This window comes from Solanum lycopersicum, chromosome 10 (genome assembly GCF_036512215.1).
Source record: "Solanum lycopersicum chromosome 10, SLM_r2.1".
NCBI lineage: Eukaryota > Viridiplantae > Streptophyta > Magnoliopsida > Solanales > Solanaceae > Solanum > Solanum lycopersicum.
Window position 1 is genome coordinate 59858276 of NC_090809.1, and position 27383 is coordinate 59885658.

The following is a 27383-nucleotide window of genomic DNA, read 5'->3' on the forward strand; positions in this document are numbered from 1 at the left end:
TCTTCTTCAACCTATTATTATTGGGAAGATCGCGTATATATTAAAAAAAAATCACTTATAAAGTTTAACTATTAAATTTGTGTTTAAAGTGACGACTGTATTAAAATAATATTTTTTTTGGTACCAAATAATTGATATAACATGTCGAGAAATCTTTAAGATATAGTTGTCCCATCTCCCTATACATTTTTACTCACTATTCAACTTGCACAAGATTTAGACATTTTGTGTCCTTTCTATTTTTTGAGGAATTTGATGGTCATTTTCATGTAGATGTTCTTCGATTTTTATTCTATTTTCCTTTTCATAAAATAGTCTTAAATGTAATAATGAATGTCATATGACAATATTAGCTCCTAATTAACTTTTTAATGCAAACAAAAACATTGAATTTTCAATGCATGTCATAGGGATCAAATATTTACCTATGTATATTGCATGAGGTATCTCTTCACTTTGTAAATCTATCTAAAGTATTCTTTTGGAGTTCTAATTTTGCAAGAGAGTACTATTCGTCAAAAAATGTTGTTTTCCTTTTCAAGTGTCAACTTGATTAACTAAGATCTATAAGAACGATCATGTTTTGAAAGCTAAACACCATGGTTATGATAGAGTATTAAGTATATATCTTTAAACAAATGTCTCGGGATGAAATCGTCTTTGTTAAAGAGCGCTACATTGTTAATGTGAGACTTTTTTGCGCTTTTTTCAAATTTAATGTATTTTAAAATTTGATCAAAATTTTCGTAATTTAAATCTTGAGAAATGAAAAAAAAAACTAACAGATAATTAGGAACGCAAGGAGTAATAACACACAATTTTGTGTGGAAATAGAAAATCTAAGAATTGATTCTTGGACCACTAGGATAATAATTCATGAAAATTTCAACAAGTGCATGAATTGCTATTAAATGTCTCTATTCTACACAGTTTTTATGAATATAATATAACTCTAATGAGAAGAATGGAACACTTTGTACCCTGCCTAATTGGTACTAAGTCGTATAAATAGGGGAATGCATCTTTGGATGACATTTCACTAATTTTATAAATACAAGTGTTCGTGGATCGTTTGTATGTTAATCTGAATTTAAACGAGTTAAAATGATCTATTTTAATCAAACTAAGGAAGCTTTTTTGTCTTTGTGGATTTCCCCCGCAGCTTAGGTGGAACTCGACAAAGGCCTCCTTCCGGAGGAGCCTAAGTCATCAGTGAGATACCACTTTGGAAGGGCTAGAATTGTAACTTTCTGTCAGGACCTACGGGCCAAAGAAGTGAGGGACAGTCTTAGATAGATAGTTTTTATGGGGCGTAGGCCAACAGATGGGTGCAAAGGTTTCCTCATGCCAGATAGAAATTGGCTTTCAAGTGCAAAGGCAGAAGAAAGTTTGACCATGCTAAACAAGGACACGAGCTTGATTTAAAACGTCGTAAGATAGTTTAATTTATATAAAGTAATAATAAAACCATTTCAATTTTTAGTTTGGATGACTTGAGTTGTGCGCGTATTGACCAGCTATGAAATATGTACAATCCACGATTTCAAACTTATTAGACGTGTTATATTTTCTTCGACTAACTTTGTTATTCATAATTCTAATTAAGAACAAAGTAAGATATTAAGATATATTTAACATATTTCATTACTCATTGAGCTACCTTATCGTCAATATCTGATTATCTCAAGCTTCAATTAGCCTGTTATCTTGTATCTAATCCAAATTAATTATAAGTTAGCCCATCATTAGCGCTAATTAATCAGTTTTTAAGAATTGAAAGTTTTATTTCCAAAATTGCCTGGACAACCCTTTAACTTTTGTTCTGACAAAATCTCACCCTTCAATTTGCGATTGCGTGTAGAAGATCCCCAAATGCCCAAAAACTTTATTCCTTTATTTCATTTTTGGTCCAATTGCTAGTTAATTCATATGCTATTAAAAGGTGCCATAATAACTTACATAACTATTTTGCAGCAAGAGTTAAGTCTATTTATGGCAATTCATGAACAAGTGACCTTTAGAGGAAGAAGAAATCGAAACAAGATTCATAGATGAACTTGTGGAAGGATTATTGTCAAAACCTACAAAACAGAATGACTCGTGAACATATGTAAACACTAGAGAGCCGCACCGTTGGGGTGCTTGGGTCCGCCTCCCTGCGTCTCTCTCCTATCCTCCTCGCACAATCTTGTGCAAGTCGGTTGATTATCGAACTCCAGTATGTGCAGGACAGAGCCAACATAGAGTTAGGGGTTCATCTCAATCATCTTCAACGAAAAATATTATTATTTATACACAGTTAAAATTATAAAGAACATAGCAACATGCAATATTTGATGTAAATTATAGGATCTCGTTAATCAGTTGTTGATTGATCTTTTAATATGTTAATTTCAAACAACTTTCCCTTGTTCCACTTCTTCCTAGCTACTTTTCATTTAATATGTATTTATTTTACTGCATAAGTATTAAAAAAAGTGTATATATAATAAATTATAAAAATTGATCTTTATGTTCCTTATATGAGATTAGCTATCTTCTTTCAAATAATGAACAACGCAAAAGCACTTAATAATCTCAAAGATAGTAAGAATGAGTTCGAAGCCTAATAAGTATAAAATGTTAACAAAAATTTTAAAATGGTATATAAATTTTAAATTTAATCAATACAGTAAAATCATTGATAGAGTAGCGATTTTACTACACAAAAATACGAAGGATTATTTTTTAGCAATTTTTAAATAAAAATTAAAAAAATTATGAATATCACTGCTGACAACGATTTAATTGAATTTTTTTTAAAAAAAGAAGCTAAATCGCTGCAGTGCAGCGATTATTTTTTTAAAAGAATTTGACTTAAGTTGCTGCTTTGCAGTAATTTAAGTTAAAAAAATAATTTAAAAAAATTTGGTACACGAACGCTGCTAGCCAGCGATTTGCTTTTTATTTTTTATTTTTAAAAAAATTCTAATAAATAATAAAAAAAAATTAAGATAAAATACTGCTAGGCAGCGATTTATTAAAAAATTATTTTAAAAAAATTTATACTGTAAATCGTTGTCATGACAGCGATTTCATTTTAAAAACTTTTTATTAATAAAAATAATTAAATTTAGCAAATCGCTGGTGTTGCAGCAATTTTTCTTTTTCAGGCGAGCAAAATTTAAAATTTATATATCATTTTAAAATTTTTGTTAATATTTTATATTCATTACACTTCGATCTAATATGAATATTTTTCCTATTCAATTTATGTAATAATGAAATATATGTTTCGAAATTTAACAAGTTCATCTAATTATATAATTAAACACATAGAACATAAATAACAAAATTTCAACAAAGAGAACACAATAAATAGGAGTAAGAAAGGGGAAAAAATCACATAAATGTAAAGAAAAAGACGGGTCATGGACTGTTCTTGAAACATTGTCAGGTTGGGTAAGAATCCGATGAGCCCACAATAAAGCCCACCCGATTCACTACTTTTTTTTTTCAATTTCGTTTCATATTCGATATTTATATTGAAAGTTACTAATATGATTTGCGCCTCTACTATAGTAAAAAAAATAATCCGTGTTGAGACCTCTAATTAAGATGAAATCAACCTTATCCAATGTTTTGCACACGGAGTCTTATGGTGGTAGAATTTTGAATAATTTATTTACTCGAAATCTTATTATTTACGTAATGAATTGTAAAATATTAGTTCAAATGATCAAATTTTGAATTGTTTTTCGTGATTTTAAAGTAATTGCCATCACTTTCTAAGATTAAAAAAAAACATTTTGATTAAAAAATTCATAATTAAAGCGCAAAATAACTTTAATGATGAAAATTCGATAAGTGAAAAACTTCAATATGACATATTAAAGTTCAAAATATACTAGATATTTATACTTCATATATGATCCAATGACATATGGAAGTTTAAACTTTCATCTATTATGTTTACTCTGTTTCAATTACCTTATTAATTTACTATTGTTTTTAGTAAATCTTATATTATTTGTTATATTTTCTTCTTGCTTGTATCTAAATTTATTGTAGTTGAATTGAGAATTCTTTTAGAACAGCCTTTCAATCGCAACGAGATGTTATGGGTCTCTCAATAACAATTTCTATCTTCACGAGATAATAAATTTTCTTACATATGTTATATTTTTTACAATATTCATAAGTAAAATTACGTATATTATATTCTTTTCAAACCTCACCGATAAAATTACGCTGAGATATGTACTCCAAATATCACCTAGAGTTAAGGTTTATAAATATTTTATGTATTTACTTTGTGCTATATTTGGTACCTTAAAATTTGGTAAGTGCACAAAAACCAAAGCAAATATTGCTTTAAGGCAGCGGCTACTCAGAGAAAAGGGCAAATCCTTTTTATAGAGTCAAAGATAAGGAAGACTACAGTAGTACACACAGTTGCAGAGAAGACCGCCATTGAAGCTCTTGATAAAAACTCCATATAAGAAACAATTAACTCTGGAAAATTCCAAAAAAGAAGAAGAAAAGAGAAGGAAGTATATAGAAAGCTTCATTTTTCACTTCAAATACTTCCATTTTTTCTCTTTTTTTTGTTAGTGTTTTGAACCTCATTGGTGGGGTTACTGTGGAGTAATCTCTGTTTAAATTGTGGGGTTTGTTTAAAAGTTTCAGTTGGAGTTTGCAGCATTAACGAAATTCGAGAAACTGTAGAAATTGAGCTTGGGGTTGTCTTGTTGAGTCTCATTCTGGAATTGGGTTAGCTGTGTTGTATCAAAGTTGGGTTTGGTTTGTTTTTTCTGTGAAATGGATAATCTGATAGAGTGTATTGAAGCAGGAGAAGCTAGATCCGAGAATTGCGGAGCTAGAATGGGAGAAATTAAAGATGGGTTTCATCAATTTGGTGAGGAAATTTTGTCTGTTACGTCGGAAGGTGGAAGTTCTTTCACTGCTTTACTTGGGCTTCCGCCGAATCAAGCGGTGGAGCTTTTGGTTCAGTCACCGGAAACTGACAAAATAGCATCAGATAAGCTTGCTATCAGTGAACCTCACTATCGTTATCCTCCTCCTCCTCCGATTTTTCCTTCAGATATCGCTTTGATCGATAGAGCTTCTAAGTTCTCCGTCTTCGCCGCCGCCGGTAACTCCCCGGAGTCCAATTCAACCCTTTCGAATTCCGGGTCGAAATCACTGTTCGTCAAGCAAGAACCCCTAGATTCCGAATGTAACCACAACTCATCTCCGGCGACTTCCAATCCACTAGTCCATCAGAAATCAACAAAGAGAAAGGAACGCGAGAAAAAGGTAATTTCAACACCCCATGACGAAGCCAGAATTTTCATTTTCTCTGGTAGTAAAGTAAACACATGAACTAGCCGAAGGCCTAAAGAATAGTGTTAACTATGTATAAATAGTATAATTTTCCGATGAATGATACTAATTTCAGTACAATTTATGTGAAATTCAGGTAAAAGAAACTTCTAAAAAGGGGAAAAAATCAGCTAACGATACCTCAGAAGACGGCGGCGAGAAGCTACCATATGTTCACGTCCGAGCGCGTCGAGGCCAAGCCACTGATAGCCATAGTTTAGCAGAAAGAGTAAGATTAAGAGCTTCTAATGTTTTGCTAAACATGGTAATTAGTAATTACATATAATTAAGCTTTTAATTATCTTGATTATATATATATGTCTGTAGGCAAGGAGAGAGAAGATTAATGCTAGGATGAAGCTACTACAAGAACTGGTCCCAGGATGTAACAAGGTAAGCTGTCACTTTTATCAGTATTAATTAATCATTAATAATTGTTTAATATGTTGTACTGATTGTTAATTAGTACTTAATGGGGAAAAATATCTGTATTGTGATTGCTTTCATTGCATCATTGATTAGCTTTATTGGTGCAAAATCAGTCATTTTCACCTTTTTCTTAATGAAAAAAGGTGGTGGGTTTAGCACCAAGAAAAGTGGCGAACAATTTTACTGTTGTTTCAGCTTTATTGCCTTGCATTTGATGGGTAATAACTTTTGAGGTGATAAGAAGTTTTAAGAAAGTAAAGTTTACTTTTGAAATTTTGTGGTGTTTAAACATGTCACGTGTATAGTTAGAAATCAAGATTCGTGAAAAAAAGACTTCCTTTTTTTAAATGAATTTAAAAGAAAATTAAGATAAACAAATGGAAATGGATGGAGTACTTTTTGTGTCATTTCCACAAAGGTGTTGTAACTCCTTTTTATAAAGGAAAATTGTTACTTTCTAAGTTCTACTTTTCTTAGAATAATTTTGGGGAGCGGATGTTTTATTAGAACAGAATTGCGTCCTAGGGTGTGACGTAGTGGTCTATAAAATGAGTCAAGAACAATGTGATTTCAAGTTCAAACCTCGGGGAAAGGCTAATACACTAGGTAATTCCTTCATATATATATCGATACTTGCGTTGGTGGAAGTAAGCACATAACTCGTAAAATTAGTTGAGGCGATATACGCCACGATAATTAATTTTTTTCTAGGGGTTGGTTTTATGTCTGTTTCAACTGTCAGCTTATTTTTTGGATTCATGTTGAGAAAACAGATATCTAACCTAATCTAAACCCAAAGGCGAATGCTAGTTCAATTTAGAAGTAGAATGAGAAAGGCCATAGTCCACACACACTTGATCATAGCAAAAAGAAAAATTATCAACAAAAAGGAACCATGGCGAAAAGAAAATGCATATCTATGTTGAGAAAATGAAATTTTTGCTTACCTCAAAGGCTCAAGCCCAAACGGTTGCTCGACTTAGGATTATTGGAGTATATATAAAGAGGCTACTAACCCAGCCACTTGTGACTTGACCAATTTGATAACTCTTAAATGATATATGTAAGAGTTTGATCCCTTGAACAATAGGTTCTTTTGAAATGGTTAGTTCCATCTTAAATTTTTTAATTGTGTTTGTTATGTTGGGGAACCATTATTTGAATAAGGAACCAGTGGTTTGGAGCATTTTAGGTGGTGATTTATGAAAAAGGATTTTGGTTTAAGGAGAAAGATTAATAGAAAGGAAAAAAAAAGAGAGACACTATTTTGCTCACTTATTCCCCTGGAGTTATTTTGCTGTGAACTTCCTTTCTTGGCTGACGAGGGCACTTACCTGGTGGTTCATAATCCATACATCTATGACATGATTGCTTATCAGGATTACTTCTAATTTATCTATACACAGTCCACAGAAGATTTAGAAGGATGTGTGTTTCGATTCTGTTTTAATTTGTTGTGCTGTGGTTTAACATACACTGGCTATTATGAGGCTAAGCAGAAATATATGGTGATTAATTAGTGGGTAACTCTGAAGATCTTACAATTAGTGAATTCTCAACATTGAACATAACCAAAAATTTTAAGCACGTTCTAAGGTTTGGACTATATTTGCAGATTTCAGGTACTGCAATGGTGTTGGATGAGATCATCAACCATGTACAGTCCCTACAGCGCCAAGTGGAGGTCAGATCTCGGAAATCCTTGCATCTGATTTATTAGTGCTAAATCTACAGAAGACTATTTTGATTATGATATTTTAGGTGTAAATGAAAATCTGATGTATCCAGATTTCACTCCACTACAACAATATCTCTCATCTCTAAATAGTCACTTCTTCCAAAACTGAGAGCCCCCTATGCAGGTTAAGTGCCTTGACCCGACACTCCTCAATTCTTGCAGTAGTTTGCTTAAGCTATAAACAAGAGAGAAGAAAACTTTTATTATCGACTACCTGAGGTAGGTGCATGGTTAATATACAGCAGTTCTTTGATTTTTCATCAACTCTCTTATTAGCATACAGTCATAAGGAAAAGGAGAACCGATGAACTCATATCTGAGTAGCGACTCTGCCTGATTGAGGAAACACAATCATAGTGAACTCATATCTGAGGAGCGACTCGGCCTGATTGAGGAAACACAATCATAGTCTGAATATGTCAGTGTGCACTTAAACATATATAGGAAGTCAATAAAAATTTCAGCGATCTTGCTTAATAATCAAAAATGATATTGGGGTGTGGGAGCCTGCATGTAGTGGCTTAGCATGTTCAGTCCTTACACAGACGAATACATTTGCACCTCCTGCATCTTTTGACATTATTTTGAGAACGTAGGCAAAAGATACAGACCAGTGGGAATCCCACATATGAACCTTCATGACCTTCTAGAAAGTAACTTTTCCTCTCTCACTTGGTAATATAGATGCTTTATTTGGTTTGCTTGATCGTTTTCCTGATTGAGATCTGTTTTGGTTGTAGTTCTTATCAATGAGACTTGCTGCGGTTAACCCGAGAGTTGATTTCAACCTCGAAAGTCTTTTTGCAGCAGAAGTAAGTTCCATTGCTTGTCAACTTCATTATTATTGTGAGCTTACTCAAATGATGCTGTGTTTTATGACTTCTCTTCATCCTATTTCCTCAAATAAATGCTGTGTTTTATGATTATTTCGTTAGCTTGTATCCTCTGGGATGACAGCCCATCTGTTTATCTTCAATGTCAGCTTATAAGACCACCTAAAAGATGAGATTTCACAATAACAGTGTTGTATAATTACTCGCTGTAATTTTTCTTGATCCCCGCATAATATTTTGAAATATGCGCCTCTTGACTAACAAAAATGCCAGAGTAGGGTCAATGGTGGACCACCATAATTGTCTGCATTACTATGCAGATTTACACTTTCAACTGTCCTTTCTGATATGTGGTCACCTGAAAGTTGCCTAGTGAGTTGTGACCATACCACAATGTTGTTACCCTCTAAAGTTACCTCTCTGAGTGGGTCCTTTATTTAATACAACCTCAGGAGAATTGGCCATATTATACTTCCTCTCAACAGTTCTGCAAGTTTCAACTTCTCACGTCATGACATCTAGAACACTGGAAACGACAACTTTTGTACATTATCATGTTCCACTGCAATTAAATTACAAATAATGCCAGCTTGTGTGTTGGATTGTGATAGTTCAAAGATCTCAAGGCGACACTTTTCAGTCTTTGTTTCTAGTTATTACATGACTAGCTTTAGAGTGAGTAATTAATTGCTTATAATGTCTAAACATGTATGAAATAATCTTCCTGACGTTCAAAACTTCTGATCATTTCCTTGAGAATTTCAACTTTCTTTTTGAAAATTAGCGGAGTGGTTCCCATGTGGAGAGTAACTTACAAGACATGGTTGTGCCGCCTATCTGGGCTGAGGGACAAAGCAGCGGAAACAGAAACCAATATCAACATCTATGGCTTATTGAAGGGTTCCATCAGCCTGCCTGGGGAAGGTTAGAAGACAATTCTAGCTTTGTTACACCAGAGAACTCGCTGTTGACATATGATTCCTCAGCAAATTCAGGTAAATCCCAACTTAATGGCCTCCGTTTTGATAATTTCTCTAAACTTAAAACTTGAACAGAATGAGTTTTGTAAAGAAAACTGATATGGAATGCAGCACGAGTCAAAATGAGCTTCAAAGCTAATCGTTATATGAAATTCTTTGCAGCATCTTTACATCCAAATCAGCTGAAAATGGAGCTATGAAAGAAGAAGCAATTCTTTTACTAGTGATTAGCTGTATATATATCGGACATATTAGTTGGTAGCAGCTGGTGCGAGAGAAGAGAGTTATCAAGAATTGAGATTTTGGGTTTCACCTTCTTCTAATCAAACAGCAAGGAGGAACTCCAGTTTGATCTCCGCTAGAGAGGGAGAAAATTACGCGTATCCCTTATTTCTATTTATATATAACATATATGTACGCAGAAAGATCTGTCTATACGAACATAGGGTCATTCACTCAATCTGATACTTGGTACGCCAGATGATTGATTGATTGATTCGTAGTTGTAAAACAAGAACAAGAACAAACTAGTGGTGACTATCACATTGTTAAGCAGGCAAGGTTTCGTGCTATTTGCCTCTTCTGCTGAAATTCCTTGTGCTGTAATTGTGAGAGAACTTGAGAAGCAATAAATAGAAGAATATTGGAAAGTTGAGAAGGCTTTACTATCAGGGAGAGAGAGAGTTTCGAATTGATCCTTCTCTACTTAAATATCAAGTTTTTGTTTATCGCAATATTTGAACTTGTGATGAGTTGTGGCACTACAGTGGTGCTGCAAATCTATCACTTGCTACGCTCTTGCAACAAAACCAAAACACACCCGTGTCTGATCCTCTAAAAATGCTCATCTTACGTCAAACCCGTGTATCATTTTCGAAAAATCCAAGCAGTACCCCTAGCTGTAACTAATGCCTCCAACTCATAACATCTATAACAACATAGCCTCTGAGTGAATGAATTGATAATATAACATATGGTACCAGATAACACAAGCAAGTTGACAAACGATGAATGAACATGAAACCACTAAACATGACATTTTGTTTTTCCTTTTTTTTTTTTAAACGTTATCAATGGATGGTTGAAAGAAAGATTGAGAAAGAACAAGGACGACAAGTCCAAAGATGATATCCACCAAGCCAGCATAAATAACAACTTACAAACTGGAGATAGAATGAATGTGCCCCAGTTTCATCACTTATACCATCGAAATCTAAGGGACACCTTATACGACGAAAAGGCCAACTTATAGGAAGACCCAACAGATTTTAAAGCAAGAACATCATACTTCAGTTCATATAAAACATTGAATAGATGCTTCCTAGATCTTGTTTAGCTTTTCTGCTACAACAACAGGATTTGCTTTAGCAATAGCATCCCGTCCAGCATTCTTATAGTCAAATGGGCACTCGTGCTTGTCAGAATAACGGTGAGCCGCACAGAAAAGATTCCCACACTTGCAATTGAATCCTGTCAAGCCAACACGCTTGCGGCAAGTAGTGCACCTAGTTGGGCCCTCTTTTGGCTTCACCTCTGAACTTGGACCTGAAGATAAATCAGAAGATGCTTCTGTAGAGATAACCTTCAAGTCTGCTGATCCCGGTTGAACATTGATTGCACCAGTCGCAATAGGCTCTTTGCCATTGCTGCTTGAGTTTCCATTTACTATGTTTTCAATTGATGTTGCTGCAAATTTAGCTTGTTCCTGCTTCAGTATCATGTCCTTGTGACACTTGGAACACATATTCATAGTGGCTGCACTACCAAAGAACCCGCAGTTGTTGATGCAAAGGATGGGACCTTCGGGAGCTTGGCAGCCTGTTTCTTTGGAAGACTCCATTTTGTGCAGCAGTTAACCTGTCACTTGCCACACCATAATTTCATTACACAATTTTTCCATCATCATAACAAAAAGAACACAAGAGGTTCCTCCTCAACTAATGAACACCGAAATGATCAAACATTGTTTGTTGTCACGAAAACACAAGGAAGTGGTAAAGACCGACAAGAAGACATCACTCTAAGCTTGTGGTAATCAAAGACTTGCACTTCAGTCATTGTCATTACGCCATATCACTTATTATAAATCATTTAACATGGAATTCAACAATCAAGGTAGCCATTGAAAGGAGCATGACCAATAAACTTGATTATCTACACAAATACAACAGTCTAAAGAATATTTTTCTTTTGCGTGTTACTCATCGCATACAGCATGAACTTGCTCAATCAATTTCTTTTCAGAACTCAATGAACAGATAGATTTTAGAGATGCCATGACAGCTTTTGTTTGAATGATTATCCAAGATCAGGGCACTCCTTTATGTTGCTAAATTGTTTAATACTTCTCAGCATATACTCTATAACCTGGATCAACATACGATCATCTCGAAGCGAATGGTATTTATGTAACATCACCAACCATCACCCTCACAAACAGACTCAAAAAATCAAAGTTTCTTAAACTAGAGCTCCTGTTAAGAAACTGAAACTTCACAATTCAGTAAACGATAGCACAACAACATAGAAATCAAAAAGGTGAGGTTTGAGGAGGGTAAAGTATATGGCATAAAAGACTGTCACTTCAAACAACCACCAAAGCAACATCCCAAAAGCTAGATGCACATGTTTCTGTCTCCATATTCCTTCTACATCGTTTAAATAAGACGATGAACAGAAAAACAACAACTTTGTCTATATAAGTTTAGCATAAAGGGAGAGGATTGCAGTGCGTTGATGATCGGGTTGGACATAGCGTTACTATAGTTAAACTGCAACAAATCCTGTAACGACTACTAATGATTCACATAGCTGACACCAACTAGATTCGGAATTGGGATTGAGGCATTGTTGATTGATTCATGTACCAAAAGAGCCAAAATAAGAACATATCAACCACAATTCAGCACAGAACATATACAGTTCGCTCAGATGATTCAGATACCACCAAGACTTCACCATCAACAAAGGTACAACAAATTCTCATCTACAAACACAAAATCAGCAAATCCCCCACTTGGGTTATAAAGCAATATTCCTAAAAATCAAAACTTTATACAAATAACACCTATACCATACAAAATTAAGAACCAAAACAATCTAAATCTAACAAAGCACCCAAAAAAACTTTTTTTTTTAACACATATATACATGCTCAATTTTCCCTTCTTTCGGAAAATTCAAACAAACCCTACAAAAAAATCATCAAATAACTCAACCCCACCAATCTAATCAAAATTTTTCCCCGATCTTCAGTCACGAATTCGAAACCCATAAAAGAGAGGTCCTTGAATCCCCAGATTAACCAAAAAATTCAAAAAAAAAATCGCAAAAAACATAAAATTAACATCAAATATTACGATGCAAACAAAAACGAACCAAAATTCCTGGTATACCTGAATCGAAGAATCGAAAGGCGAAGAAAAGAGGGCGAAATTGAGAAAAATTGGAGAGAGACCTGAAAAGAGAGGAAGAAAGAGAAAGGAAGAAGGATTGAATTGTAAAAAATGAAGAAAATTATTTTCGTTTCGTTTATTTATATTTAAATTTATACATAATACATGAATACGTATCTCCGTATATAACTAAGCACTTAAACTGAATACATGTAAAATATAAAATTATCATGTAACATATCAAATTATCAATTTATTAAATTTTATATAAATTTAAATGTTTATTTATATGTATCAAAAGTTAAAAATTATAATTGTTAGCTGAAATCAAGTTGAGAATTATACGTTTATCTATTATGGGTTAAATTTAATTATTAAATTTCTTTTTTAAGAAATTCTTTTATTTAAGTATAATTTAGGAATGGTAATTACTTTCAAATCAAACAAACGCTTTTGGGAGTTTGCACGCCTTCTTTTCTTCACCTACCCTTACCGAACTTGTAATTTACCGTTTTGCCATTTCTTTTTCCTTACGAAATCCTCATGTATTAAATTAAATTAATCTCGGTTGTAAATTTATTGTCATAATTTAATATGTTTTGTGTATTCTTTTTTCTTTTCCTTATTTTAAGGCTAATAATTTCGTTGACTGGTCTTCAATTATGTTATGAATAAAATAAAATATGGTGGAATAAATATACGTCGAGTAAATGTCACTAGCCATTAACGAGTTGTATCAAATAAATTTATTTAAGTAAACAATATTAGTAAATTAAAATAGGTTGAGTTATGACCTCTTCCGCGTTTGACGTTGAAATTTGGAAAAAATAATTGTTAAGCAGAATTAGATATATATAAGAATGTGCAAATATTTTAGTTAAAAAGTATGAGAGATTGATAATAATAGAGTTGCGCAGAAAAATAATAAGCAAAAGAAATAATATTAAAAACGGTAATTAAACAATACGAGACATGTTATTCTTTCAACTAATGGAGAACATCATCACATACGGACAAAAAAATAAGATTAGAAAAATAGTATGCAGATAAGTTTGTTTAGTTTATCATTTTTGTATTTGCATTAAACATTCTTTTATAATAATGGTTTCACGATTTCTATGTTACGTGTTGCTTTGCTTAGTATCATTCTTATTAGCATATGTTATTTAATTTCTTGCTTTGGTCTATTGTTCTATTTGTTATTGGTATTGTTTCAATATTTTCATTTTCAAATTTATGAGATTTACAAAATAACTTTTTTATCTTTTACTCTGTAGGAGTAATGTGATTATGTATGTACTATTTTTTTTAAAGTAATATTTTTTTTATTTAAAAAATAATAATATCCTTGCCATTTTCATTTGTTTAAAAAAGAATAATTTTTTCTGATAATATTTTAAAATCAGCTTTTGAGATGTTTAAGATGACAAGATCAAAAAATAATTTTGTATATTTAATTTAATTTTTAATTAAGGACAATAACATATAAAAATCTTCTTTATACTTTTAAATTTCGTGTCAAGTCAAAATAGATCATTCATTTTAAAACGGAAAAAAGTATTTCATTATTGCACGTATACTAAGTATGTTATTGTTAGATATATATATTGTTAAACATCAAATATATCTTCAAAAAATATTTCACACTCAAATTAATCGAACGATTCTAAAGTATTATACCTTACGTGGCCAAGATCTTAACCGTCCATAAATCTCTAGTGTACCCTGGCGGGAACTCGAAGGCCTTGAGGATCAAATGGCGGGAATCCTTCCCCTTTATAAAGTCCTGATTTGCAAGTAAATTAGCAAAATTGCATTCAAATTGCGAATTGTCGATTGCTTTTGCGTGCTCAAGTAGTGTAAGTATCTTCCGATTTGTCGTATGGGAAAGGGAAAGAAGAAGGCTAGGGTTCCGGTGGAGAATTTTGAAGAAGACGCCGATTCCGATGACGTTGAAATGAATGGAAATGAAGAGAATATGAACGGATCTTCTTCTAGCGAAAAGAGTCTTTATGAGGTACTTGTAATTTTCCTTTCTGAAGTTGATAATTTCAAGCGATTTTTTAAACCTTATGGAGTTGGATCTAGTAACTTTAGTGGCGCAAATTATATATATGTATATATATGTTTGTATGTGCATGTAGCAGATATGAAGTTTGTCTTAATGTATGATTTTGGTTTATGTCTGTATTTCAATTATATTCTAGATTTATCATGATTGGGGTTTTCCAAGTAATTGTAGTGTTTTGAGTTGATATAACCCGATGTTGAAGATCTGTACCAATTTGCCCTCTTTATTTGACCCTGAAGAATGTTGTGCTTGTACTTGTATTGAATGAGATTGGCTAACAAGTTGATCAATGTGTTTTTGATGTGAAAAAGCTTCAAATTTCTTATGAACTTTACTCAGTGGTGGAGCTTAAGTGTGTGTGGGAAGGGGGTTTAATTGAATAACATTAGTGTCAAATAGCATAAAAGCAAATCCTTTGGTTTATATAGTTTACAAAAGAACTATACAAGAAGAAAAATATATCATGCGAATTAGACTGGAAAACTTTAGGATAAACTCCCTTTATAGATATGTATATTCATGTATTTATTTTATATTCATATATACTGCCAAGTTGATTTCTTTGTAGCTGTACAAAGAATGTTGAACTATCTGAAGTATGTGAAGTGCCAACTAGTTTAGTGCTGCATTTTCCCTTAAAGATCATTGAGTTCATAGTTGTAATGATTGAGCACCGCTGCACTGGCTAGTGACTCCTTACGTGGATTTTTGTTCAAACTGCAACTTTTGGATGTCTTGTTGGATATGGGGGTATTAATTGCTATTGCTTACAGTATGCAAAAAGAAATATATATGAAACAGATTTGATTGGAGAATTCTAAGATAAATTCCTCTATATATACTATGTAAATACTGGCATGCATAACTGTAGAATAGACATGTGATATGCTTACTAATGAAGTCATATAAATAAACTTTCACAAGTAGAGCCCATGGAATAATGGTTTCAGAGATGTTTCCACAAACTAAGTACACTCTTTTCTTTTTGGTGTTAAGTTACTGCAGTTTGTGGTTTAATTTGTTCAATGAAGAGATGTAATACTAACAAGGCATCTACTTTGCAGATTCTTGGGGTTGAAACAACAGCATCCCAGCAGGAAATAAAGAAGGCATATTACAAGCTGGCTCTGCGTCTTCATCCTGATAAGAATCCTGATGATGAGGTAAATGGCTATATGATTGAGTATGTTTTGCCCTAGTTTGTTGTATACATAAGCTAATTTGAAGATGAACCATCTTAAATTTACATTATAGGAAGCAAAAGAGAAATTTCAGCAGTTGCAAAAGGTGATATCAATTCTTGGAGATGAGGAGAAACGAGCTCTTTATGATCAGACTGGCAGTGTTGATGATGCTGTGAGTCATTGCTGTGATTCCTTTTTTTCTTCCTGTGATCTTTGCAAACTTTGATGACATTTTGAAAATTCTTGCGTCTTCAGTATGTTGGAACTTCTTACTTATGCCTTTTGCATATGATGGTGCATAGTAGTAAAAAGGTTGTTTCATTGTTTTGACAGTGAGCCAAAATGTTGTTTCTATCATGTAATGGTTTCTGAAGATTACTGTTGAGCTGTGTTTGGGGGTATCAACTCTCTTCTAGAGAGTAGAGCTTAAATCTGACCATACCGTTTTCTCTAGAAACTAATATTCGAGCCAATTCTTTATCTCAACCTACTATTGTTAAGGTGAAAAGGAGGGGGCAAGTGAGGGTGAATAAAAGGAGTTAGTGCTGTGCTGTTTGACTTCATTTCTTCTGGATTGTAAAAGAAAGGGGGAGTGCTATTTGGCCCCTCCATGTTAGGGAACGGAAGGAGTAAGGAGACATGATTAACTTCCTTTGTGTTGTATACCAATCAAAGGGTAAGGATGACCATCTTCCCTTGGGGAAATAATCAACTTCCTCTCCCCTTCCTTGAACCAAACATAATGTTTGGCTGTGTGTTATGCATATCTTTTTCATATAGGTTTAGTCTTTCACACTGTGCACAACAAGGTTAATGTTACAGTAGACATGCATGTATGGTGTCATTTTATGTTGATCTAGCTTGTACACAAGTATAACTGATGTCAAACTCGTTGTAATATCACTCTTATATATTGGGATTCTCAAACTGCAGCGATAGTAAACAAGCTTTTCAATATGAATTCAAGAATAGATAATAGAATGGTCTTTTTGGCTGAAATACTAATTGGGTTCACCTAACTGGTACCTATCTAGAAAAAAAGGTTCTTATTATCATCTGCCTTTTAACAGGACTTGGCAGGAGATGTCGTTGATAACTTGAAGGAGTTTTTCCGAGCTATGCATCCAAAGGTAACAGTTAACTAATTACTCCACTTCATTAATTGAGTAGTAGACACTCTTAACATTGGAGGAACGTATATGTCTTTTTCAGATAACCGAGGCGGATATTGACAAGTTTGAAGCTAGTTATAGAGGATCTGAGTCGGAGAGGACAGACTTGATTGATCTATACAAGAAGTATAAGGGTAAAATGAAGAGGTATGAGCTGAAAGCGAGATGCAATTTGCTATTTCCTCTCTATTACTTTGATTTCTAGGTCGCCACATAATATGCAATCTTCTGCAGGCTCTTTTGCTCCATGATTTGCTCCGATGTCAAATTAGATTCACATCGCTTCAAAGATATGCTGGATGAAGCTATAGCAGCAGGTAGAGTTTAACTTCCATCCTATTAAGTATCCGTACATCACAATTCGTCCTCTATGATGCCCTTACAGTTATGGAATAGATGTGTTGGGTTTGATCTGAACGTGTTTAGCCAACTGTTTTCTGCATTAAGTTCCTGTTCCCTTTTCTCCTTTAGCAATAGTTGTTTTTGAGGTTGCACAAAGCCTTCCCTCGTAAAACTTTGTTTCTTTCTTCACTGGGAAGTGATCTGACACTTGTATTTTTGCATTGACAGGGGAAATAAAGTCGACCAAAGCATATGAGAAATGGGCAAAGGAAGTGTCTGAAACAAAACCGCCTACAAGCCCATTGAAACGTAGACAAAAGTGAGTCCTCTTATATCATATAATGCATCATCACTAACTGAAACTCTGAAAGTGCTATAATCGGAGAAATTGAAATGTTGCAGATCAAAGAAAGAACCAGACGATTTGTTTGCTATTATTTCTCAGCGACAAAATGAACGGAGGGGCAAAATGAATTCTATGTTCTCATCTTTGGCTAGCAAATACGGTGGGGATCCATCAGCTACAGAGCCAAGTGAGGAAGAATTCGAAGCTGCTCGAAGAAGACTGGAGGGTAAAAGGCAATCTAAGCGAAAGTAAATTTTTATATAATGCAAAACCTCTACACCATGCTGCAAAATGTTGTTTATCCTGTGTTTTCTTGTACTTAGCCATTATGTATTAGGTTTTGCTTCTTTGCTAATCGTATATCTACTTTGCTTAAAACATCAACTTTTAGACTAAGCTCTTAATTCAGTTGACAGATGAACTAATTCATTGACTAAAGACAAATGAAAATAGACAAGTTAATTACATGAGTAAGGAACGCAAATTCTAGGAAAAGTATATCATGATTTAATGTAACTTTTGGGAATTAGGCCGCCTAATTCACTTTTTTAGTTGTAATGGCTGGCAAAAATGGAAAAATATTATAACGATTATTGAAATCATATAATACCAATGATTATTAAAATTTTAGTCCGAATTTCTCATAATACAAATTTAAATTAATCAAAAATTCTTATAAAGATACTTTACCTTTTAATAAAGTCTTACCTAGTGAAAATTTAAATTATTTAGGAGTCTTGATTCGAAAATAATGGAGAGCCTAAAATGATTAGCAGCAATTAATGTGAACAAATAAATAGGTTATGCTGAACTTTACAGCTTTCACATTCCCCAGCTGTTTAATATCTTTCGTTTGGTAAACTACACTTGTCAATATTCTGTCGACAGCTGTTTCCTTCCCCCCTCTATAAATCCACTAACTCTTCAGATCTATTTCCACACATCTGAACCCTAATTTTCTTCATTTCTAAACTCATTCGCCGATCAATCTCCGGTCACTTTTTCTCCTACTAAATCTGTTTATCAAATGGCTAGATCTAGCATTATCAACGTATTCTTCGTTGTATTCATCGTTGCTCTTTTCTCAGCTATGACTGAAACTTCGGCTCAGGAATTAGGATTAGCTCCAGCTCCGGCACCTGACGCCGGTGCGGCTTTCTCCTTGCCGTCTTCCAGTGTGTTAGTTGGAACTTCTCTCATTCTATGTGTTGCTGCTATCTTCAGGCATTAGAATTTTGATTTAGTGGTGATTGTGTGTTTTTTTTTTAAGTTGTGAGACCAGTGTTTATTGATTTTCTTATGGATTTAGGTGTTTTCCGTATGTATTGAGATTGATCTATTGGCAGTATATATTTTCTGATTATAAAATTTTGTTTTGGAGTATAAAAATTGGTTCTTTATTTCCATTTGTTTTTTTTTTCATTCTCTATTGCAAGTGATTGTTCTGTTATTTAAGAAGGTGATTATACCTGAAAAAAGTGCATTTATAGTTTATATAATCTGGAAATTAACAACCTGTAAAGGCGAAAACTAAAGAAAAACAAGGCTTTGAGCTGTTCTTTTGGGTAATTAGAGCAAAACTCAGCTACAGGGTGAAACATGAAGGATAAAACAAAGCTAATGTTCATGTAATTGGTACACATAGGTACTAAAAGCCAAGTAGGGAAACTCGAAGGAAGTTTCATTGGAGTCCTGTAGCTAGAACTTATAATGTTTCTTGCAGTTTAAAGGAAATATTATTTTAGATCAACTTGTCTTCTTGAGGAATAAGAAGATTAGAAACTTTAAACAATGTATATAATATAGTAACATTAGAGACAAGTTCACAAACTATCTGACATATTAAACAATGTAATGCTTATAGAGATAATGACTTGTAAGCATCTCCGTTCAGCCTTTCGAGAAGCTCTCTAAATGGCTAAACTAAATCTGCTCAACATCTTGGAAACTCAAAAACCAGACTTGTTAATACATGGTGTCAAGCAATTATGGGCTGCTGGGGTGGCTTCTTCCGTTGACATCCCGGCTGTTAGATTCTTCACTTCTTGTGCTCCTATTTCAGTCACTTGTTTGTGAAACCAAATGTGGAATTCCCCTTACAAGCTCTTCGATTACATCCCTATTTAACATCGTGAAGACGATGATCCTGAAGAATTTACAGGTGTGATGCTACTAGACACGTCGAGAGAGATGGAAGGTAAATACATCGACTATATGTCCGAAATAATCAAATTTAAGGTCTTGCCAATTGGTACACTAGTTCAACATTCTATGACTAGCGTAGATGGAAACATGGAAATCAGATTATATATTGAATAAGTATGTTGTTAAATATCAGATTATATAATCTCATAGTTCTCATCAATGTCAAAATGACATAGCAGGCATTAAAGTGTGTCAAATGTTTCAAATGAATGAAGTCTACTTCAGTTATCTGATGTCAATTTTAGCGGTACGTCGATTGTGTTTACTTGTCCGTAAAAAGCCAAATTTGAATATTTTTCTATGTATTATGCCTAGGGGTGGGCATGATATGATAAAATACGGTTCAATTGTTAAAACATTATATCATAATATTGAAGTTCGATTTCGGTGTTTTAATTCGGCATGGTTTAGTATATTGAAGTTCGATTTCGGTGTTTTATGGTATGGTAAATTGGTAGCCATAATATGCTTAACTTCAATTAATATATACTCATATAATAGTGTATTATTTCGATAATTTAAAAAAAAAGAAGAGAAAATTACGCGGCTAAGCAAACTTATATTATTTAATTAGTCATCATAGCTATAGTTTGGTATAATTACCACTCGCTAATAACATTATACATTAATTACGTGGATTGAGGTCGGGTTTGTATAATTAGTCACGTTTATATATGTATAATTCATCATGATATACAAAAACATATGTATAATATATAATTAACCTATATACATATACATTCACCTCTCTCCCACTAATTGTCCTCTCTACTCGTCTCTCTCCTCCCTCTCTCAGCTTACTCATCTCTCTCCTCCCTCTCCCAATCTCGCTTGTCATATATATAAATGCATATGTATAATATATAATTATATACATTTACAATTAACCTCTCTTGCTCGCCTCTCTCCTCCCTCTCCCAATCTCGCTTGCCATATATACAAATGCACATGTATAATATACAATTATATACATATGCAATTCACCTCTCTTCCACTCTCCCACTCTCGCCCTCTCTCCTCCCTCTCTCGATCTCGCTTGCCTCTCTCCTCCCTCTCCGAATCTCTCTTGCCATATACAAATACATATATATAATATACAATTATCTAACCAATATACATATACAATTCACCTTTCTCCCACTCTTTCCCCCCCTCTCTCTCAATCCACTCGTCTCTCTCCTCCATATAACATGTAGCTACGAATTGTAATTATTAAATTATAGCTATGGAGAGTAATTTAATTATTTTTAAGTGGCTATATATGAAAGTTTCCCTTAAAAAAAGGTCTCAGTTGTATCATTCTCTCTCTCTATATATACATATTTGTAAAATGAAGAATAAACAACTATTTTTGTTAATCAATTATAATACAAATACATTTTAATCAAAATAGAATTGTCAAAGTTTTAACTTTCGGATATGTAGATCATATACCACATCAAATACCATAACATTAAAATCATGATACTAAGAATTTCAATATGTTATAATATTTTAATATATACCATACGACGCCCACCTAATTATGCTTAAATAATTTAATTATTAAGTGAACCAAATGGCTCAATGACATTATTCAGCATAGAACATGAATAGGTCAACCACCATGTGCCAAACAGAACCTAATCAGCCACCGCCCACGATCTCCTCCAATCATTAGCACCACCGTCTGCCGCCGTCCAACACTGATCTGAGTTGGACTCTTTCAACAGCGTGTCCGCTTCTCCGCCCTCATTTTCCTCGATTCACTACCTATAAATACTCTTCATCCTTCCATAAATCTCCAACAGCAATTAAAAAATTCCTCTGATTCAGCTTAATTCTGTATTTTGTTAGATTAATCGAAAATGGCGCAAGTTAGCATCTTCATGACTTTTGTCCTCGCTGTGATTTTCGCCGCCATCGCTGTCTCTGCACAAGTGCCTGAAATGTCACCGGCTCCGTCGCCGAATGCCGGAGCTGGATTCTCTTTGCCAGTTTCTGGTGCTGTTATTGGAATGTCTTTGCTCATCTCTCTCGTCGCTTTGTTGAAGCATTGAATTTGAAGATGATTGTGAATTTCTGAAATGCTTTCATGCTTGAATTTAATTATTATTCGTTGATTTAATTCTTTGTCAATGTATACAAATTGAAATAAAATTATTTTTCAATTATATGTTATAAATTTCGCGAGTAAGGCAAATCAAAGTAGTTATCGAAGAAACGAACACAACAGAGTAGAGAACATGTCTATTATTATTATTATTAAGGAAAACAGTAGAGTTATATAGTAACAAAAAAAATAACGCTGTAACTGAAACACAATAGACACGATAAATATCAAAAGTAAGAAACTATATGCATAAGGCTCTAATATTACGATAGATTTACCCTTTTAACTATTTGAAATGGAACGTGTAACTTGCTCTGCATAATCTGTTTCTGATGAAGGACTAAAATGCTATAAATTTGCAGGTGTAATCTCTGTTTTCAGATGTGAAGAAATGTGTGTTAGTGTTGTTTTTGTTGTCCATTTGTTGAATGCTGATTCACAGTACTTTGCTTGGCTGGTGTTGAGCGTTCTGACTGAGAAAATCTAATCAAGATTTGCATAAGTAGTGTAACAGCAGCTAACAGTGCAGCTGAAATTGCAACACCCTTCCATGAAGACAGTAATGCTGTTGAGTGTATGAATTTTATAGCACCAAATAAGACGATACATGCCCAAGATGCAATAACCTGTTATTTTGGAAAAGATCAAATTAGTTTGCTGGAGAAATAAAAGAAGTTAAATGTGGTCTAGCGATAAGAGCGCAAAATATGATGTGTGGATTAGGTTAGGTGCCTGTCATGAAGCAGAGGCGGATCCTTGTATGGGTTTTGATATTTGAAGTTATGGTCCATATCTACTGTTTTGTGATCTGCGTTGAATGTACTGGGTGCAGATCAACCTGGTGTCGGTATTCAAACATCTGCCTCTAGTGTGATGTGTGAGTTAGGTACACGTTTAAGTAGAGAAGATAGATAGCTAGCATGTTTCTTACCACGAAGGATTTCACTGGACGGCCAACATTCTGCAGCTGTTGTTCTCCGAAAGTGTCTTCAGCAATATGTTTGTCCAGCAGTTTGTCCTGGTGAAAAGATTAAACGAGAAACAGTTTATATAATGCCCATCTAAACACTAGGTTCTCGAGATACAGTAGACGTTTCCTATGTAGATTCAACATGAAAGAAAGGTAACCTTTGCTAGAAAGATATCTCTACACCATTGAGCAGTGGCTTCATCATTTTCTGGTAGATCTTTCATCTCATGGCGTTTGATGTGCACATGAACCTGCACCATAACAAATAAACATTGAAACTGAACATAACACCTTTCCTCTTGCTATCTTAATGAGCCTATACTTACGTCCTAATCGTTCCCCAACTCATAAGCATGAAACCAACAATCAAGTCATCGATTGATTAACAATGGATAAACTAACTTATTCAGATTAACATAGTGCCAAGACAGTTATAATTTGTTATATTGAAGCAATAAATGACTTGCGGATTGTTTGATATGATACCAGAATTCCAAGTTATTGATAGTTTTGCTTACCACAGAAGATTGACCCTTGAAGATACGCAACATTGTTGGCGCTGGTGAGCTTTTAGGCATGGCAAATGTAACATCATAAATAGCTGGAACAAATGAGCGCATATGACTTACTGCTGCGACAAATCCCTGAAATTACCATATAAATAGACATTTGGTTTCTTTAATACAATCTCATAATAGCTAGCAAGGCAATATGTGACAACACTACCAACTTTAGGATCCATTACAAACTTAAAGAGAATCTCTTGATGATTTGTCTTAGGCATCAGCCTACCAATGATACAACATACAAACTCTACTTCAAATATGATTTAGTTGGGAAAAGAAGGTAACATTTGGTGCTCACCTTGGTACGAGGAATTAACACATTCTTCGGAACAGGTAGCCCTGCTGAGGTTGCATATTCTTGAGCAGCCAAAAGCTTGGCCTGTGTAAAGCGAGTGCCTTCAACGAAAAGTGCCAGCCAGAAAGGTTGAGGGTAATCTCGTAGCCGTTGAAGACCTGACTGCAAATTTGACCCCATAAGTGTCAAATTACAATTAGTTATAAATCAACAAAGACAACAGATCCTGGACACTCATCAACAAGCCAAACTATAGAGAAATGTAAATCTAGTTATGCATTTTGTAGTATTGAAAGTATTTGGATACAAAGATGCTCGAGTATGTTTAAATGTGCAATGAATGACTAAAACGATCAGGCTTAACTATACCTTTATCGTGTTTTCATCCTTGGCCCAGCTTCTTTCAAGGAATAGGTACTCGGAAAACCACATTGACCAACCAAGTACCTGCATAATGAATAAGATTGGTGACCTTAGTAAAGAGACTGAGTAAAAGAAAAATAGTTAAGAAGTGTTTAGGAGCGGTCACAAACAAAAACAAGAGAATAGTGCTAAGATCATGTTGCCTTCCTGTTAACAATATACCACCGTATTCAAATAAATGCGGATACCCTCAAGGCAGGGTAAGTTCTATATACACCGTACCATCCTGAGACCCCACTTTGTGAGATTACACGGAGTATTTTGTTGTTGTTGTAAGCGATTTTCTTACTCCATTTTATGCACAATGAACTTAAGAAACTCCAAAAACACAACAAAGCCATTACTCTTCCAGAATCACAAAACAATTGCAGGATGATATGGGAACTGAGCGCTGCTCTACACTAAGATTTAGAGAGAAATGGATAGCAAGTAGCTTTCCGGAGAGTGGAAATATATATAACATTCATTCCAAACACTTAACTGATCAAAAGAAAGAAAAAGTTTCACTCAAAGAACTTACAGGAAGGAATTTTGAAGATTTCTTCATAACAGCTAATGCGCTACCAAGGCAACTGGATCGCTGCAATTGAAGGATTCAAGAATCAACAAACAGAAGCCAATTGATAATATTTATTAGTAAATCTCCTGAAAGGCCACATCTCCATCAAGCAATAAAAGTAAAGTTCCTCTAAAATTACTAGCTAATTACAAGTTAAAAATCCATAACAAAAACGTATATAGGCGATGAACATATACGTGTATGGAGTTGGATATAAAAGTATCACAGGGATACATTTGCATAGTTTGCTCAAGGGTTTTGACATAATAGATTACCGAACAGTGATTATAGTTGTCCAAACCTGAGCTAAGACCCACCCAACAAGCCAATCAATGTCACTTCTGTGATTTGCTATCAGCAAGGCATGTTCTTTACCTGGAAAGATCAACCAGTACAGCAAGAACAAGCACTACTTGAAGAAACTTGACAAAATATACGTTAAGAACATCAGTAGGGTAGAAAATGGAAAATGGAATCCAACTTACCCATTAACCTAAAAGTTTCTGGGTCCATGTACAGTTTGATCTGCAACCAGATTAACTCGTCAATGAGAAAAGAAGTATCATGTGGCAAACATAAGAAGAAACTGATAGAAAGCAAATCAAAAGTATGTAATATTCCCCATCTTATCTCAAATCAGTTGAACCTTTGCCATTTTCCCAGGAGATCAACCCAGAGTTTTGGTAAATACAGAGGGTTAAGTGTGACACGAAAGCAGCGAGAACCTCAAAAAATATTAAGAACATGGAAACAGCCACAATGCAAGGAACATAATGAATCTAATGGCTGTGCACACAAATATATCAATGAGATTAAACTATGGATCTATCGTACATAGTTACCCACATATTGGTAACCTTCATAACACTGTCATGCTTGCTTAGCTTCAATTTTAAAATCTCTTGTTGTTCTCCTTACTTTTTTGGGATCGCGAATTATTGAGAAAATAATCATCATAGCAGCATGGAACAGAAAAAGAAACTATCTTAGCAAATCCTTATCCATAATTCAAGTCCTCATTCCCATCTAGTAAAGGTTCTTGATTTGTAATATCAAATTTCACTATAACTTTCATATCAAATGCTACACAATGAGTAAAAGACAGGCCAGTAATGTTAAAGAACGGAGCTTCTAGTTATTTGGGCAATTGGTTTACATGCCAAGACTGTAACTTTTTGCATTTACATTCGGAAACAGCTCCTCTACACCACAAAGATATGGATAACGTGTGTGTACATTCTATCCTCCCCAAGTCCCATTGTGGAATTACATAATGTATGTTGTTATTGTTGTTATCCTTGGCATATTAACAAATGAACTCATTGATAAACATATCGAAATAACATAAACATATATAATATCCAAAACGAATTACCTCGACACCAGCCCGCCAATCAACTAACCAAACAAGCTCCAGCCATAAAAGTTCTGCAAAAATTCTATTAATCCTCCTGTATATGTTCTTCGAAAATGGCCTTATCAAGACGAAGCAAGCAGCCTGGAATTCAACACCATATCAAAATCCATTTCACCAATGTTTCATTCAACAAAATAGCAAAATAAACTTCTGTACTACATTTACCATAAAACTTAACTAATTCATAGATAAATAAGCAAAAGACTTCATTTTTACTTGAAATTGAGAAACCCCATATGAAAAATCATGCAAAACTTCCAAAAATTCACACAAAAAAAGAAGCAAAACAAGAAAAGGGAAAAAAAAAAACCCAAGTGAGGGTTTTGAAAGTATACCTGTATGAGATTGATAAAGAGGCCAGAGATGAAGAATATAATGCCCATAGGGACAATTACAGCTGCTGCTGCAATAGCCATATTGAGATCTGAATGAAGGGATACTCAATGACTGAAAATGGTGAAATAGAAGATGATAAATCTTTTGCATGTTACATATTCTTGGCTAATAAATATATGATATCATACTGTATCGGTATCGCTTGAATAGTAAATACTCTTTCATTTTTAATAAGACTCCTCGTATTTGAGTCTTCTTGATATAATTTATTTTGATATGAAACTTTTTAACAATAATTTAAATTTAATCGAGATTCATTATTCTTTTATAGTTATATAATATAGAACATTAATAATTTAAAAGGATAAATATAAAAAATAAGACACAAATTAAAATTATGATAAAAGATAAAATAAAATGTAAAAATAACAACAATGAATCATTATGCAAAATATGACTTATTATCCATATCTAATAATGAAATTAACTATACAAGAAAATTTAAAATAAATTAAAAATATTATATTTAAACTAAAACGTGATAAAGATAAAATATATCATGAAATAATCATCCAAACAAGCTGCACAAACTTCAACGAAATCAAAATAAATACTCTCTATTGAAATTGATACCTCACTCTTTTTTTTTGGTAATCCCTAAAAAAA

At 33.8% G+C, this 27383-nt stretch overlaps 4 protein-coding genes and 1 long non-coding RNA gene across 7 annotated transcripts; 2 read left to right on the forward strand and 3 right to left on the reverse strand.

Moving 5' to 3' along the window:
- Positions 1-1873: 1873 nt before the first annotated feature.
- On the reverse strand, positions 1874-5645 carry LOC104644362 (uncharacterized). The gene is made up of 2 exons (XR_738231.4): positions 5506-5645; positions 1874-2267 (listed from the first exon to the last, which is right to left on the reverse strand). It is a non-coding gene; the product is annotated as an uncharacterized lncRNA (long non-coding RNA).
- Positions 3895-9994, forward strand: LOC101258908 (transcription factor bHLH48). Its single transcript, XM_004249143.5, has 7 exons — positions 3895-5298; positions 5462-5593; positions 5692-5757; positions 7409-7477; positions 8272-8343; positions 9149-9359; positions 9507-9994. Exons 1-7 carry the CDS (start codon positions 4801-4803, stop codon positions 9542-9544), a joined length of 1086 nt encoding a protein of 361 aa, XP_004249191.1. The 5' UTR covers positions 3895-4800; the 3' UTR covers positions 9545-9994.
- Positions 9995-10437: 443 nt separating this feature from the next.
- Positions 10438-12862, reverse strand: SAP5 (stress-associated protein 5). Of its 2 annotated transcripts, none has more exons than XM_010313773.4 (2): positions 12740-12862; positions 10438-11207 (listed from the first exon to the last, which is right to left on the reverse strand). In XM_010313773.4, the coding sequence occupies exon 2, from the start codon at positions 11182-11184 to the stop codon at positions 10666-10668; it is 519 nt and encodes a 172-aa protein (XP_010312075.1). In that variant the 5' UTR covers positions 11185-11207; positions 12740-12862; the 3' UTR covers positions 10438-10665. The 2 variants fall into 2 exon arrangements, with proteins under 2 accessions (XP_010312075.1, NP_001307106.1); NM_001320177.1 differs by having other exon boundaries at positions 10438-11201; positions 12740-12852.
- A 1594-nt stretch (positions 12863-14456) lies between these two features.
- On the forward strand, positions 14457-20287 carry LOC101259895 (chaperone protein dnaJ 6). Its single transcript, XM_010313774.4, has 9 exons — positions 14457-14756; positions 15875-15973; positions 16065-16166; positions 17065-17124; positions 17207-17313; positions 17401-17483; positions 17737-17827; positions 17911-18102; positions 19749-20287. The coding sequence occupies exons 1-9, from the start codon at positions 14622-14624 to the stop codon at positions 19774-19776; spliced, it is 897 nt and encodes a 298-aa protein (XP_010312076.2). The 5' UTR covers positions 14457-14621; the 3' UTR covers positions 19777-20287.
- Positions 20288-22276: 1989 nt separating this feature from the next.
- LOC101261177 (1-acyl-sn-glycerol-3-phosphate acyltransferase 2-like) lies at positions 22277-26887 on the reverse strand. 2 transcript variants are annotated; one of them, XR_011212203.1, is made up of 12 exons: positions 26717-26887; positions 26340-26462; positions 25450-25489; positions 25266-25339; positions 24926-24985; positions 24352-24429; positions 23986-24144; positions 23640-23765; positions 23280-23372; positions 23083-23169; positions 22884-23016; positions 22277-22777 (listed from the first exon to the last, which is right to left on the reverse strand). XR_011212203.1 is itself a non-coding variant. In XM_004249151.5 (11 exons), exons 1-11 carry the CDS (start codon positions 26795-26797, stop codon positions 22550-22552), a joined length of 1149 nt encoding a protein of 382 aa, XP_004249199.1. In that variant the 5' UTR covers positions 26798-26883; the 3' UTR covers positions 22277-22549. The 2 variants fall into 2 exon arrangements, 1 of the variants encoding a protein (XP_004249199.1); XM_004249151.5 differs by lacking the exon at positions 22884-23016 and having other exon boundaries at positions 26717-26883.
- Between the last annotated feature and the right edge of the window lie 496 nt (positions 26888-27383).